Source organism: Colias philodice, chromosome 20 (assembly GCF_061535455.1).
Source record: "Colias philodice isolate Cphi_HAF_F1 chromosome 20, ilColPhil1 Martin Lab GWU primary, whole genome shotgun sequence".
In the NCBI taxonomy this organism is placed as follows: domain Eukaryota; kingdom Metazoa; phylum Arthropoda; class Insecta; order Lepidoptera; family Pieridae; genus Colias; species Colias philodice.
The window spans coordinates 7,011,641-7,029,455 of NC_143105.1; the positions used below are offsets into that span (position 1 = coordinate 7,011,641).

The window sequence follows — 17,815 nt, forward strand, 5'->3', positions numbered from 1 at the left end:
AAAAAATTCAAACAAAACTTGTAGAGAATAAAGTGACCTAAAAACTATGTACATACATGCATTTTATTCATTAATCCAATATTTTAACGATCAACCGATTCACCAAATAAGCCATAAACCGTAAATATGTAGTAAGTTTTACAAAAAATATGCGAAATTTTACTTTCTACAAAAAAGTCTAAGCAAATTTTGTCCTAAAGTGGATAGTTTTCGAGATATCGGTCAAAAACTATAAGATTGCGAGCAAAGCTCCACCTGGATCTGTCTGCATTTTGTGTTTTTATGGTCAATAAGTGACCATTAACCCGAAAACAAACATGAAATCGGAAGTGCAAGGCTTTTGCTTTATTTACTGAGTTATTTAAAATGGTTTATTTTTCTATTTACGTAGACTTATATTTTATGGTAAAAAGGAATCATATTATTGTATTAGACAGATAAACTATATAATATAGGGATGAAATTTGCAACATAAACGGCTGTAGGTATCTTTTGTTTGTTTTGATTTATTCATTACTAGCGACCCGCCCCGGCTTCGCACGGGTGCAATGCTGATACTAAATACACTACAGAAAAACTGTGAACGTTGTATATAAAAACATAGCGGCCCGCTCCGGCTTCGCACGGGTATAAAATAGATAGCCGGGCGGCCGGCCGGTACCGCCGCAAACGCTACGTCCCGCAATTTTTAAATCTGTAATATCTTCGAAAATATTCACTTAAATCATACGATGTAAAGGGCCATATAGATCTATATTAAATGAACAATGTATTCAAGGTATTTAATTAGTTAAGGATTAATGCTGTATTGGTTAAAATCGCATCGAAAATTAGCCATTATTTGTCGTAAAAATAAATGACAAAAAAAAGTTATTGTGGGTTATCCATAAGAGATAGACATATACCATCGCGGACTTTTCTGTAGACCTTTTCAATGTGTATAATACTTAGTACATTATTTTGATAAAACTCGTAGGGTTCAGCCTGCGTTTGCAATGTTAGCGGAAAAAATGTATTTTTTTACGACATCACATTAGAAACCTCAAAAATAACAGTACTTCTCCACTATTTAATGGATGTTATTATACATATAAACCTTCCTCTTGAATCACTCGATCTATTAAAAAAAACCGCATCAAAATCCGTTGCGTAGTTTCAAAGATTTAAGCGTACAAAGGGACATAGGGACATAGGGACAGGGAATGCAACTTTGTTTTATACTATGTAGTGATAGTGATTATTTCAGCTTGATACCGCCACGTGTTCTTGAAAAAAAAAAAGGTATTTTTAGACAGACAGACGCACAACAAAGTCTACCTGTCGGTTTGTCTGTCAACACACTTTTTCTCAGGAACGCGTAGAGTTATCAAGCTGAAATTTATATCGAATACTCAAGTCTACGGTCTCTTAAAACTGTGAAAAAATCAAACTTATAAGCCAACGCAATTAAAAGATACAGCCATTTTATGCTGCAAATTATCGCAAAATTCGATATTCGCAAGGGAATCAAAACCTTCATTGTACTTCCCGTGAACACAGAGTCTTGAAATTTGGTTAAAAGCAATGTCTTATAGCACAGATAAAGGCAAAATTGCTAAAACATACATTTTAGAGTTACAACATAATAAAAATATATAGGAGGTTTGTTCGGAGCCCCTCCGACTCACACTTGGCCGGTTTTTTTTTGCCCCACCCTGTGCCCATGGCTAGCTACGCCCATGTCAATGTTCTAAGCTCCTACGACCTACAACCATAATTTTGTACAAGGCAACACTTATCCTACACCCATAAAGCGCGGGACAATTAAAATTAGAATATCTTAATTCGCATCAAAGTATCAGGGTTGCAATCTTAATGCGTGTGTGCTTCCCTAATTCTGGGGTAATGTGAGATAAACTTGGACATGTTTATTTGTAAGTAAATTTAACTGTGTACATGATAATTGAATGTAAGTGGTTTGTTGTACTAGAATTTAGGCATAATTGATATGAATTTATTGTATCTACTGCTATAGTTCCTATCTAATAAATCTTTTAACTTTTAAATATACCTAAGTATGTTTTTTTTGATATGGTACTTTGTTGTAATATTAATAGCACTCATTAATAATTTTCAGTTCTACAACCTTAAAAGTAGGTAATAATAATCATTCATAATTGTATAAAATGCCGAACCGGACCCGTGGTTCCTGTGACTAGTGCGTTCAAACAAACAAACTCTTCAGCTTTATAATATTAGATTAGATAATGTTAAGTTACTAATAAACACACGTTTATAACATCACCACTGCTAAAACGCTAAAACATCGAGAGGAAACCGACAAGTCAAAGAATCAAAAGTTCGAAGACATGTGACAACTGCCAACCCGAACTTTGCTAGTATATGGTGGATTGCGTTTACCTGTTCCCTATGGGAGGCCCATGTCCCAGCAGTGGGAACATAATGGGCTGACGATGATGATGATGATGATGACGTGATCTTATAAACGTGTGTTTATCCATACTAATATTATAAATGCGAAAGTAACTCTGTCTGTCTGTCTGTTACTCAATCACGCCTTAACTACTGAATTTGCATGAAATTTGGTATAGAGATATTTTGATACCCGAGAAAGGACATAGGATAGGTTTTATCCCGGAAATCCTACGGGAACGGGTTTTTCTTTGAAAACGCGGGCGAAGCCGGGGGCGGAAAGCTAGTAATTAATAATAGTATTATCCAATGAGAGCCACTTACGTCACTATAACCATATAGCCCAGCAGCCACATCCCATACAACGAAAAAAGGCGCGATCGAAGCAATGGTGACGTCACTAATCCTACGATAGTGCAGATGTTGAATGTTAATCAGCATCGATCGGCTGGCCCACATTGCGAAGGGACGCACGTACCCGCTTGGGCTGTCTTGGTACGTTTTTGTAAACAGTAAGCTAATAGCTAATAGCTTGGATGTAAACAATTTTAGTGGGAAATTAATAAGGGAATATGAAATAATAATGAGGCAATATGAAATAATGGTAAATGATAAAAAAATGTTGTGCCGATTCAAAAGTGCTTTTATAAGAAGTCTAATTGAATAAATAATTAATGTTTTAGTTTAATATATATGAAGATTTCTTATCATTTGATTTAATATACTACTAGATACTACTTTAACAAATAATAGCCAAGTAGATAAATTCTTTTGCAGATTGCACCTAAGTAAACTAGCCTTATTGATTATTTTTTAATTCTGATGGTAAACATGAGTTTATTTTGAATTAATGGGTACGCTCATAGAAATTCGTCCATCTTCTATCCGATAATTTAAATCATTTGAACACGTAAATAAAAGGGTTGGACGATATTTTCCAAAAAAACACTTCATATTATACTTAAAATCTAAACTCATTTACTCAAGCACAAGCTTAATTAGAGCTTAATAAGCAATATCAATTTGCTCAGTTTGTATTAGTGTAAGTTTTTTACTAAAAGCTTAAAAGCTACCTACTCTATCGATTTATTTTTATTTTATCATTTAAAAACTACATCTGAGCCCGATTTCATCACGATTCATTATGAACACGATTATTTCTTATCTCGGGTAACCTGATCGAAACTGGGGTAAAAAGCGAATAAAACCAAAAACATTTAACAGAATCTAAGTAGGTACATTAACACCCAAATAAATATCAGTAAATAGTATAAAATCGGTATAACTGTAGCAATTCAGGCAGGTTCAATGGCCAGTTCTGAAATCCCAATATCAAGATCACGGCCGCTTATCAACCTGTCGAGAAAAACTGGAAATCACGAATTATTCAATGGACGACAGTTTTCTGGTTGATTCCCCCGATTAGATGCGTTGGTGATGAGCGACTCGATTTCTAACTATAATTGTGTATACAGATGAAACTACATCGATGCAGATGAATGGTAACCATAATATTACAGTCTCAAAGCGTACATAGTAGGTACATATTTTTTAATAGTGTACTTATTTATTCGTCAATTTGAATTGTTACAACTATATGGAATGGGTATAATTTATAGATACGGAAATTGAACATAATTTACCAGCCCAAAACAAATATGTATTTATTCTATTACTGACAAATTGTTTTAAATTTCTTTGAAACGGATGAATCATTAACAAAAATAGTTTTTCTATGAATTATGAATGTATGTTAAATTTTTTTCAATATACCAAAACATAAAATGACATTTAGTCAATATTCACACAATCCGCTTCCGCTCCCGCTCCGCTCATGACCACACTCCCCCGCGTACCATCGCGTCCGCGACACAACGTGACCGTGTCCATTGAAACGATCTCTTTATTGATTATAAGATGTTTACCGTAACCGCCTACAAAACAAAAACGTTTGTGGAATGAAAAACGAACCTATAAACGCTAACTGAGCTTTCGATAATTTAACACGTGTTTTGTTGTTATATTTAATTTACTAGTGGTCCGCCCCGGCTTCGCCCGTGGTACATATTTCGCAATAAAAGGTAGCCTATGTCCTTTCTCGGGTATCAAAATATCTCCATACCAAATTTCATGCAAATTGGTTCAGTAATTTAGGCGTGATTGAGTAACAGACAGACAGACAGAGTTACTTTCGCATTTATAATATTAGTATGGATTTTTGGGTATTTGTTCGCGTGATGGTTTAATGGGTGATAGAGATTATATAATGAAGAGTCATTATTATTGAATATACGCAAAATTAATATGACGAATTAATTTTAAGCTACACTCACCGGCACGGAATCTTGGCCACTTACAAATTTGCCGATAAAAAGAGTTTGAAGTGTTTTTCACGATTTTTTTGTATGCAGATATGTTAACATATTATTCCTTTAATTTTATGTTAAGAAATCATTATGTTTGAGAATAATCTTTTACCACTTTTTAAGATTTAGTCGAAATTTGTGATTTGTGCGGTTAAGCCGAAGTTACGAATGGTTCGTTTTAAACTTTTTACGATATCGTTTATGCCGTTTTAAGATATTGTTAGTGTTGTGCTGTAGTCAATGATCATAAAAAACAATAAAAAATGCCGATAAAATCTGAACAACTTGCACGGGCCATCAAAATGATAGACCAATGACTGCCGCAACATAAAGTACCTAATGTACAGTACGTACCACGTTCAGCGATGCACTATGTATGGAGAATATACCAGGAGACTGGCAGCTATACGTGCAGACCAGGAAATGGACGCATGAGGTGCACATCAGCTCGAGAAGACCGGTTTATTGTTCAAAAGATACTCAGAAATCACTTTCTGACAGTTGTTGAGATACGCCATCGGCTCAAAAAGACCAGGACAATAAATGTGAGTGAGCAATCGGTGAGAAGACTAATGAAGGAAGTTAATTTAAAGATTTGCAGACCAGCACGCCGTCCAGAACTCCTCAGACATCACAGAGAAGCACGTCTTCGTTTTGCACGAAAACATGAAAACTGGACCCACAGCCAGTGCGCTCGTGTGGTGTTCACAGATGAGTGCCAAGGCACTCTTCGAGCTTCTGATAGCCAAGAGTCAGTATAGAAGAAATGAGAAGAGAGGTTTTCACCCATCAACACAACCCAAACGGCGATTTTTCATGGAGGCTCAATAATGGTATGGGGAGGTGTAAGTTCCGATGCTCGCACGGAGTTAGTTATCGTAGATAATGGCTTTAATTTGATCAGGTACATCGAGGAAATTCTCCAGGAACATGTTCAGCCCTATTACAGGTTTATCGTTGAAGAAAATTTGCTACAAATACACTATAACGCACGTCCGCATGTCGTGCGATGCGTTTAAGAGTACCTTCAAGAGGTTATTATAGAAAAATTGTAGTGGCCAGCTCGTATCCCGGATCTTAATCCAATAGAACACATCTGGGACATGCTTAAAAGAAACATAAAGTTTGATTCCAACTCACAACCAATGTTGGATGAGCTTAGAAATACAGCTGGGGCCGTTTGGTACACTATAGCTTAAGTGGACATCAATAATGTCTTCTAGAGTATGCCAGAAAGGATGCAAACAGTGTTTAAGGCAAGAGAAGGAAACACCCAATATTAAAAGGTTATTTTTTTTTTATGGAAACGCTTTTTTCTAATTTTTGTGCATTTTTTAAGAAATCATTTAAATTTCACAGGAAAATCGTAAATTCTTCTTTAATTCATATCTACGCGGTAGTACTTCTTATAAACTTCAAATTATTACTAAAAGTTTGTAAAAACATTAAATTAACTAGTTTTGATGAAATTTTTATTGAATTTTGTAGTAGAAAAGAAATAGTGTAATTTTTCGCAGAAATTTGAAGTGGCCAAGATTCCGTGCCGGTGAGTGTACATATTATTACCTAAGTAAAGATGTATAGTTATTTTAGAAAAGCTTTATCTGAAACTTGGTTTAGACTTTAGACATATTACCAGTTCACCAGTTTCTGGTGTTTAAGCGAGGTCCTTTTTCTAGGTTTTTATCAAAAAATAAATCGTGATAATATGCAGCTTCCATCTTATATCTTAAGTGCTTTTTATAATATGTTTTAAAATAATTTAACATTCATGCAGTCAAGGCTAACTCAAACTCAATCTTTACCTATTAAATATTATTCTAAACAATTTAATATCGTAGGTAGGTACCCGTATAATATTTAGGATATCAATAAAAGTGAATTCAAATTCAAATGGCTAGCCAGCTAAATTATTTGGTTAGAGTTTGCCAACATCAAGGCATTGAAATAATTACAGCAAACAGAATATCAATGAAAATGCCACTATTCATATACCAAACGTTTAGAACATTTGAATTGTATTTGACACAATAGGTACGTCAAATGTGTCAAATTGCAAATGTAGCTATACCGGACGTCGCAAACCGCTTCCGGGTTGACCTAAGCGGGATTATTTGACCAATTACGATTATTTGACCAATGACATACGATTGGTCAATTATATTTCTATTGGACAATTATCATGCAATTGCTGTTTGCTGTGATAACGTTAGGTATTTGATTTAGATTTATATATTTTAGTGTGTCCAAATGGATTGAATGGTACCTACCTAGATTCATTTAGCGAGCTAATCTTTTAATAAAAGCTTATTATCATATTACTAAGCATTTTGCATGTGAAAATGTATATACCTTAGGATGATTTTACAATTAAATAAATAAATTTTGATGTTGTCTTTGCCTAGGTATATAGTTAGTTAAGATATAGGTGTACTATGACGTAGTTAGATACGTTAGAGTCAGATCTCTACATTACTATATATTCTTAATTCTTATTGAAGCTCACACCTCAAAGATTCGACATTTTCCTATATGCCAATAACATCCTATATCTAAACACATCATCCAAAAATGTACTCTAATACCAATAAATTGAGTTCAAAGTAGATACTCGCATCCACCAAGGTTACATAGCACATAAATATTAGGTTAGGTATCGTCTGCGCCACGCCTCGACAGAAATCAATAAAGTTTGGATCGTCTCTACATCTGTGTTTTGGTTTTGTTTTATCTTAATATATTAGAATTCTATACCTATTACCTAGAGCTTCTTAAAATCGGTTCACACAATCTAAATGATTAAATCGGTATAATATGATGAACTTTATAAATATTTCAAAAACATGTGCGTTTATTTCCTTTTTAGCAGTAGGTAGATAGATAGAGCCGAGGCACATTTTTTTTACCAGTAGGTATCTGACTTGCAAGAAATTTTGAATTATAGGTACCTATCCGTAGAGGGGTTTGTGAATTTTTAAGTTTTAGTAGAGATAATTATTGTAATAGAGACAAGAAATTGTTAATTTCCCAAAAGGTTTAACATTTCTCTATAGGTATAGCGATAATTTACCTGTAGGTATCTAGGAGATAGTATATAAAACCAAAATTATTATTTTAAATAACTTTTATTATAGGTAGATAGTAGATACCTATACCTAAGGAAAATATTGATATTATTGTCTCTAAATTTCTCAGTATTTCCTTATATTTTTAGCTTAAGTTTAGGTTATTTCAAACAGTTTACGTCCAGTCGATACTAGAACAGCTGTTGAGACCACACTACAGTTCCTACGCCATTCTTTGATGTCTGCCTCGATTCAGCTAGCGTCTAATGACGTATGATTAATGTTTACATAAACCACTCATCTCGTAGAATTACAATCGATACCTACAGGTGCGGCCACACCCATCGTCTTAATATTCACCTCGCCCAAACAAATTAACGGTCCTACAATTAAACCCATACACGAATCGGGAACCGAACCGCAACCCGGCCGCAACTGGCGAACCTCCAACCAACATTCCACTTATTATATTCCACGAGCGGACGCTATAAACGTATTCCTGAACATATCACGTAGGCTACTACTAGCAATTTTAACCAATCACAACGCGACAATTCAACTTAATAGCTTTGGCCACGCCCAATCACGTAACCGCCTATTACGAAGCGTGTAACGACGCAGGCTTTTAACTCCGCGACGATAACCGACGAGCGCGGCCGTCTCTTTCTATTATAGAGCGGCGTCCCCCTCTGTGGTACCGAGCCGGGACGTCTAGGCTGAGGGTAATAGAGTCTCGTTTGGCGCGTGCTTGGTTTCAGTTGCACGTCCGAGGTCGAGAGAGGGGGACGCGTGCAACTGTTTTCGATAATCGGCCGCGCGTTCCGTACGTGAAAATCGGACAGTTCACAGCCAGTCACGTCTGCGTAAAAACGGATATATGCCCAGAATATTTATTAAGTGGGTGGCTGTGCGTGACTTTTCCCCTGTGAATAGCTATCCCCGTAAATGATCGGTCGCGAAAATAGAGCGGTTTGTTTGATAACTGAAAAGCAGCGCCGCCGAAAACTCGCATCACGCGTGAGCGCGAGCGAATATTGAACTTTTCCGAAATGTTTTAAGTTTGAGAACTGTACGAGAGCCGAGTTATCCCGGTAGTTTTGTGTGTTGGACATAATTTTTTATTCATATTGGACTGACGAAATGTGTGTGCGCGCGAAAAGAACTGTCAAATAGGACTGATTCTTGTTGAAGTAGTGTGTGAGCATGTTGCCATATCAAGCAGTGGCTATGGACTACGTGGCGGGGTTTCCGCACCACCAGCGGCCCGGGGGGCTGCCCGGGGTGATGGGCCTGCCCGGGCCGGGGCCGGGGCTCAACCCGGGCTTGAACACTGCCTTCACCCATTCCTGGTTCGTACAGACAAGCCCGGATATCTGTCGGCAGCAACAAGCATCCAACCAATCGCATCTCGAACCTGGGCACGTTTCATTTTTTTCTTTATATTTTAATTTTTATTTACACTTTTTATAGATTAATGTTAATTGACTGTTTACATGTTGTCACGCTATGGGAAACAAGTTTGAACAGTCAATTAGTATTTGAATGATGCGGTCAATTTGTTTTGCGTAATTTAATTGTGCTTCTTTTTAATGTGCTTTTTAGTGTATGAATAAAACTGAGATGAAAATAAGAGTGGGCATTATAATAATAATTTTATAAGATTATGTAAGATTGTTGGTGAAGTGAAATTATGTACCCAAAATATTGTCCTAGATAGAGATCTCTATGATACAGTGGAACTGGTTTTTGTAGCAATTGTAATTGTTCTGGGTGTGTCATCATACTTGGCTTCATTTCGTATGGACAGGAAGTCTGTATGATGATAATTTAATTTTATGACTGATACTCAGATTTTTCTATGGCTTTTTTTTTTTCAAAATAAAACTTCATTTAAAATTCGTGATGGAAAACTGATAACTATTTTTTATTAAAAAATAAACATTTTTTAAAATAAAATTATTTCTATAAAAACAATAAAAAACTTGATTTTAAAACAACGAACTTGAATAACTAATTTCAATTGTCAACAATGTTAATATTTTATTTTTGAATAAAACATAAAACTGAGGACAAAACGAGTTGCTTAAATTAAGATGTTTATCTTCGCATGACTCTACAGTTCTTGCAGTGCTAAGAAAGTATAGACATAAATATAATATTCAATGTTATTTTATGAATTATATTATAATTTGCATAAAATAAAAATAATACACTGGACAAAAATTTACATTTTAAAAATATTAAGGAATTGACTCTACATTTTGCAATAACATTGAAAAAAATTATAATAATAAGCAATTTCATACTAAAGTTGAGTATGAAACTCAACTAAACAACAATAATACAAATTCGCATTAAATTTTAATACAAACTCAAAACCACAGATTACAAAATCAAAATCAATCATTCGCACGTCACACACACACACACGTCATCAATTTGACAGTTAAAAAAAAACAAAAAAAAAACGCGGCAAAAACGCAGATCTATATCACATAAGTCTATAATTTGTCGAGACAATACAACTTTTGTAATCTTTATAATATCATCAGGTTGGCCTTCGTAATTTGTCGTTTTCCCAGAAACATTCGTAATGAGACATGTAAACGAATGTTTTAACTCAGTTTATTTGCTTTAGAGTAATTGGCATGAGAATTCGGTTCATTTAACATTGATTTCTTGGATGATAGAAGATAAAATGATGTACTTATAAAGTAGGTTGTTAATTCTTTGATCATGACAATAATTGTACTGACCTACCTACATGTCTGAGTTATGTTTTTCAGTAACGGTTTTAGGTATATAATTTTTTTATTTATCTTCTGGTATACCTACCTAGTATCACCTAAATTCTGAGCTTTAGCTATGCACCCTTTTCTAGGTACTTGTCCTATTACAAATGCACGTTTGATCTCATTGGAAAACTATTTATTACCTCCATAAAAATTGTATTCCAATTGAATTAAAACAATAGAGAACTCACACAAAAATCAATCAATTACGAATAGCATTAAGCAAGAAAAAAGAAAACATTTCCCAGCATAATTTACAATCGAATTTAAAGAGGAAGCTACCAATTTGCCGCCTGTTTTTTCCACAGATTATGTTATTGAATGGCCGAGTCGTGGTTAAGTCTACCGTTATAGAGATAATCTGGATTGGATACGCAAATCGACCTGCAAATGATTGACTGGTTTTATTGTTCTTTTAAATTATATGTGGATCAATTGTAGGTGGTAAATATGGATGGTTTTTCAATAAATTCAACTATTCAATCGTTTTTTTTTTAATAATTTTAGTATTTTTATTAGACATAGAGCAAGATTTTAAACAACGTCTAGGTAAAATTTTATTAGTAAGCAGTCATTCAAATAACAATAAATCCAATTAATATTTAAAAAAGTTTCTAAGACAAGAAATGGAATATAACACTTACCTGAACATAAGGTATCAATATATTTTTAGTAAACACATTGTTTTAATTATTTTTAATAATACAACACGACACAAAATCTAACATGTGAGTTGTGACGCATATAAAATTCTTCACAGCATTATGAATTTTCTATAGACTATAAATTTAAAAAACTTTACATCGATCTGTTTAAAAACTTTTGTATTAAACAAAACCCTTTCTCTCAGAATCAAAGCACTTTCACACTTCGTCAAACTCCATCGTAAAAGGTACAGCAAAAAGCATCCTGTATCAGACATTTTGATTGAAAAATAAGGAGCGTAACTAAATAATAAAATGAACGTATGCAGGTAAGGAACAAAGAAACTCTTAAGTTACTTCGATGATAGACTTGTTTCATAGAAATTCTATTAACTAGCGTCTGGTGTAAATCGTTTCTTTTTTATTGAAGAATAATTGTGAATAGATGAGTCTTGTTAGTAATAAGAAATGGCTCTTGTTACATGTAGAAAATATTTGCTGATGTGGTTACATAATTATTTATGAGAGACATAATATTTATTTATTTAATATGAAATTATTCAAATTTATTTAAATACATAATAAGTGCTTAATTTACTTAGGTATTCGTGGCCCTTGCAAGGCGAAACTGATGGAATTTGGTAAGCAGATAGAAATAATATAAGTACCCGAAATACTATAAAAGTAGGGACTTTTTATCCGCATAATGTTTAATTTTCATATGTACAACAATGTGGTTTTGGAAAATATAACTACCTAAGTAAAATATAGCTTTAAAAAATATACCGGCCGAATTGATAACCTCTTCCTTTTTTTGAAGTCGGTTAAAAACATAACTTGCCTACGTTTTCCGATATTTTGCGAAACCGTATATCCCACCACGCCAAAATACTAAAAATAAGTACCTACAAAAATTGAAAAGAAAGAAATAAATAAAAATGTTGTGTGGTTTTATGAAACCACGGTAAAAGTGAAACTGTTCGAACGGTTCCGAACACTGCTTTGTGTAGCGCATGTCGCGTGACGGTCGGCTGCCGAGTAGGTATACCTACTCGGCAGCCGCGATACACGCGACATGCGCTACACAGACCAAAAAGTTTGAGACGATGTAATAAAAGTTTCACTTTAATAATCATCCAGCTATCAACCGATTTTGAACTCACCGATATAAACATAGCTTTTCGGAGTCAATCGATGCACCTGATGACTGATCTCACAAAAAACACAACAAAAGACATGAATCTTTTGTGCGACCGCAATTAGTTTTCTAACTATTTAAAACATGTTTATTTTAAACAAGTTTTTATATGTGTAAATAGGTTATAATATTCGTAATGAATAAACAACTAATGGTTACTAATTATATTAATTTTAAATCATGTTATAATTGATGTTTCAATTAAAATAATATAAAATCTATATCTAATAATATTATAAAGTGGAAGAGTTCGTTTGTTTGTTTGAACGCGCTAATCTCAGGAACTACTAGTCCGTCCGATCTTAAACCACATCCTTTGGAATATTCCGATTTATTTAACTCTATATCAACTTGTATAATAGTAACCTTTAATTAATATTTATCTATCATTAATATCGAATACACTTAAACCTAAAATAATTAAAACTGATTATTTTTATTAAATTGCGACTAAAAACTGAATCGACTTGTATCCAAAGGCCGCAAATGCTGACTCATTAGAATTTGTTACGCCCTACGTTCATTTAATTTTTGATCTAGTTTTTATTCTCAAACTGATAACATGTATACAATAACTGTTATATATTTGATGATATTGAACATTGAGAAACATTTTTTGAAATATTATTACGTTGCTAAATATCTATGTAAGATATAGAGTGTTAAAATTGGCAATGCTAGTGAAAAATTAAATTGGTTAGAAAAATTTTAATTTACGGAATTGAATAAAAGTATGTAGTGCTTTTTGGCATAAAATTAATTTTTATAAGTATGTATGCATTTAAGAATGTCTTAATGTCATGTAGGTAATTGTAATTACAAAATATGCATGTAGTTGTGATTACAAGATGTACCTACATGTAGGTAATTGTAATTATTATAAATGTATTGTAAATGTATTTTTTATTATAAACTAGCTTTCCGCCCGCGGCTTCGCCCGCGTTTTCAAAGAAAATCCCGTTCCCGTAGGATTTCCGGGATAAAACCTATCCTATGTCCTTTCTCGGGTATCAAAATATCTCCATACCAAATTTCATGCAAATTGGTTCAATAGTTTAGGCGTGATTGAGTAACAGATAGACAGACAGAGTTACTTTCGCATTTATAATATTAGTATGGATTTGAATAGCATAAAATAATAAAAGCTATTGTAAGTGTTATAATCAATGTATTATGATGCAATCAAACTGTCTGCGGTTTGGGCAACGGTCGGCAATTTCAGGAAATCAAATTTCATTTACACGCCCCTTGATGGTACATTTATTTAAATTGCAGGAAATTATTACGTATTTATATAATATAAATTTCTCTTTTTTAACATTATTAACAAGCTGTGTCCTTGTTAAGGTCGTAATTTCTTTAATTTAATTCAAGCAATAAAAACTCTTGCTCAATAGAAATATAAACAGCCGTACAAATAAACGAGTTATAACATTTTATGCAAAGAATAAACTAAGAATAAGGAAAAATCATACAAATAAACACGAAATAAATGTAACCTAGTATAACTTCGTAATAAGTATTCATACTAATGCTATTCCGTCCTTATTACGGCTACCACCCTAGTATAAGTCTGACATAACCGAGTTATAACATATCTTTTAGTACATTTTTACAAGTTTTAGAAGCAATTTTCAATCTAAATTTGAGATAATAGCAATGAGAGTAATACGAGAAGTAGAAAAAGTTGAGCAAATTAATAATTTCATTACGTACCTATTGAAATGGAAAATTTTGTATGAAATGTCAAAATATACGAAATTATGAAAAACCCTTTTGATATTTATAATGATTTATTTATTTACAACATGCGCCAAACCATACATACATGAAACTTATTTCTAAACTTATCACAATAATATACACTTTCGTTGAAAATATAAATCTTCTAAGCCTGGAGTTGTATGTTTTGAGTACCAGTTATTTGGCAACTCTCTATCTCAAGGTGGGTTTATCTTCGTTCTCCAGATATTGGATAGCGTTATCTATCATTTGCTTGCATATTTAATGATATATTTAAATTATTTCCAATAAATATTTAAAAAATAAATAAACAGAACATCGTATGATGAAACTTCACAACAAATTCGACGAAGTCAAACGAGCGTCAGCAAAATGACAGCACCAAGGCTTAACCGTAGACAATTTCAATGTTTTTCATAATTTTGTGAATGAATTGCGACGTTGCCGCTTTGCGCCTATTGCATAGCGTGAGCATAGTTACATCGACGTTATTCCAAATTTATTTGTAAGAAATTATGACATCCTTATTCTTTATTTATTCTTATCATATCTATGCATTGCATAAGGTTTGAATAAGCAAGTTTTTATTTGTACGGCTGGTAATGTTTAAATAAAATATACTTACTTTTGAAGACAAATAGTCGGTCTACACGGATTTCATAATTGCGCAAGGAGCTTGCTAAAAAATCGGTTGACATTTGGTTTTAATTCAGCTCAAGATAAATGTGGGTATATTTTATGTTAGTTAGGTACCTCGATGAGTCGAAATGAGATTAACATGAGAAGGTCGAATTTCAACAATGAAGTAGGTAGGTAATTCTAGTACCTACATAATATCTAGGTACCTACTCTAGAAAAACCCAAAATTTCATGCCAAACTTCAAGTCTCTATAAAAAATTGTATCATTCAAAGTTTAACAGGTTATCAGTATAATAAGATTGCTAATGCTAAGTGATAAGAGTACCACAGACTTGATATATTTGCGCAAGCATGACAAGTCGTGTAGACTGGCTTTAACATTTATATAAGAGTCGTGTGTTATCGCGTTAATTCATCAAATTCTTCAACAATGACTTAATAGAGAGCATTTAAGATCGTATGTTAACGTTTTAACAGTTATATTTTAGTTTAAAATTTAAATTTGTAGCTAATCTTTTAAGACATTCTGGCTGCGCATTTTTTAGTACATTTTGAAAAGACAGGTAAAAACTAGTTTTGGAAACTTTTTTAATATGGAAGGGATAAGATTTTTGAATTAAAAACTAGAAACGTAGGTCATAGGAATGACATAAGCTCAACCAGCAACTCTTGTTACAAAATAATTCTTTTTGCGTGCAGACCATCTTATATTACTTTATATTGTACCTACATACATAATTATTCATTAATTCATTCATTCACATTTCGAATGAATACAGATTTAGTACTAAACCACATCCTTAGCAACCCTCAGTCAATTTCGGTGCCAATTCAACCCTAGAAGAAGGAATTAAAACAACAGGGGTCAGTACAAAAGTTCCCTGATGAGGTAAAGGGGAAAATAATGCATCATTTTCGGGAGACTTGTCCTATTTATACCAGCGATTGATCGATTGTCACCCTAATAGGAATATCTGCTTGAAATGGCAAGGGTTTCCCTAAACATCAATGTTTTGGATCAGTTTCAAAAGGTGGTGAGAACCTATTTTAATACTTTTTGTAACTATAAACCTGGCTCATATATAAAAAAAGGATTAATTGAAGCAATTCTAAAGCAATTGCAATTGGAGACAATTTTATCGTCATAAAGTAGATATCATAAACTTATATACCAAATTCCATAGTGATAGTCCTACAAACAAAGTTATTAGTATCGAAAGGTCTATAAATTCATAAAACTACAGCCATCAGTAAAACGTCAATAATGAGTTGAAGCTCCTCCTGTTCTGATATTACTTGCCAATGAGCCAAATTTCTAGCTCCTGCTAAATTTCTTAAGTTTAATCATTCTATTACATTCTATTATAGGTTAATTTAAGATCAATAGATCCATATAGTTTCCATACTAAATTTCTTTGCACTACCATCAGGATGGCTATACCCCATGGTAGATGTTAACAAACAGAAGAACTATAAGTAGGTACATCTACTTACAATCTAGGATCAGAGAATCTTTATTCCCAAAAGATTTCCAAATGGCCAGTAAAATCGTATTAACTAACGAACAGTGCAAAGTGCAAGTATCCAGCCAAATAGGAAAAATGCCAGCCCGGGGCGCAATCAGCCGTCCCTTCGACCGATTATAGCAAATAACTATTATTTGCTTCTCCTTTCAATTGCCGCCCGAAATATTCTCTTTGTATTGCTAATTTGAGACGCAGTTCTAGTCGTATTTCGCAAATGGTAAAGAATTTTGTGTTGCACATAGTTCTTGCAATGCTATTGTTAATGTTTTGATAATGGACTTCAATTTTTATCAGTATTGATGTTGAGTTAAAAGTCCTCTTTTTCTTTATTAAAATAGATTGTTTTTAAAGCAATTTCATATTCACATTTTAGAACTAGATGCTCGTTGGAAGTTACTACAGAAATGATAAAAACACACAGATGCCTCTTATACTTTTTTATAGATTCCAATTCTTAAATCATGGAACCATAACCCAAATCAGACATCTATATTCTGCCGAACTGTAATTCTTATCATTAAAATATACCCAGCATTAAAATTACATACCAACACTACGAAAACCCCATATATGTTATTCCACAAATCCTCTAAGTCCAATCCATGCATTTATGAATAAAACAATTTTCCAACTTCACTCCAATTCTGGCGGCTATTTGCTAACTCCGAGCGACCATTAGTCATCCTCGTATCAACGCTTCGCATAGATTGGTCATTTTTTGTCCACAGATAATGTAAGGCCGCTAGGGTGCGTTCAAGTTAGAATGATTGTCAGTTTTGAAATTTAGACGTTTATCAAAAGGTTTCTGAACGCGATTTGTCCACTTATTTTACTTTCTACGATTATGCATAGGTACCTACTTTTTTATTCAGGTAGAAATAAATGAGATGAAATTAGACTCCTAATTAACTAAAAATGTAATGATTATTAGAGGTGGATTCCTTATTGAATACGCATATAAATTAAAACTATAATCTACAGAAATACCACTAAATTAATACACATAAAGACGATTTCAATAAATGTCTTCCCCATTCGTATTCCGAGCAGATTCAACGGAAAATTGGATATGGCGTGATTATTAAAGTCCAGCTAAAGAGCGGCAATTTGGCCCGCGCGCAAATCGTTCGTCCCACGGGGACCGTCCCGTCCAACTTGTTATGTTGCTGGAAATAGACAAACATACGTATTTTTTATAAATAGGTATTGAAAGTAGCTTGTGATTTTTTCATAAAGAGATGTTGAAACTTGAAAGTAATAATCATATAGTTAGGCGGTAATAATTTTAAGACATATGTTTTTAAATTCAAATGTTATTAATACCATATAGACCGGGAGATACTGACACAAAATTTCGAGTCATTTGTAACAGGATGGCGGTTCTACAGGGTTCTTAGTACGCAATGACAAAAAGAAAAATGATGGTGTG

General features: G+C 33.4%; 1 protein-coding gene across 5 annotated transcripts in view; it reads left to right on the top strand.

The window, feature by feature from the left end:
* The window catches only part of trh (PAS domain-containing protein trachealess), a 175,813-nt gene that overhangs the window by 116,966 nt on the left and 41,032 nt on the right, over positions 1-17,815 (top strand). Inside the window, exons 1-2 of one of the 5 annotated variants that reach the window (XM_089708062.1) lie at positions 8,615-9,261; positions 11,882-11,920. The exons of 3 other annotated variants lie outside the window; for them this stretch is intronic. In XM_089708062.1, the coding sequence (XP_089564188.1) occupies positions 9,047-9,261; positions 11,882-11,920 (254 nt within the window). In that variant the 5' untranslated portion in view covers positions 8,615-9,046. Of the gene's footprint in view, positions 1-8,614; positions 9,262-11,881; positions 11,921-17,815 lie in introns of those variants that run through there. One more of the 5 variants, XM_089708061.1, reaches the window with a different exon arrangement.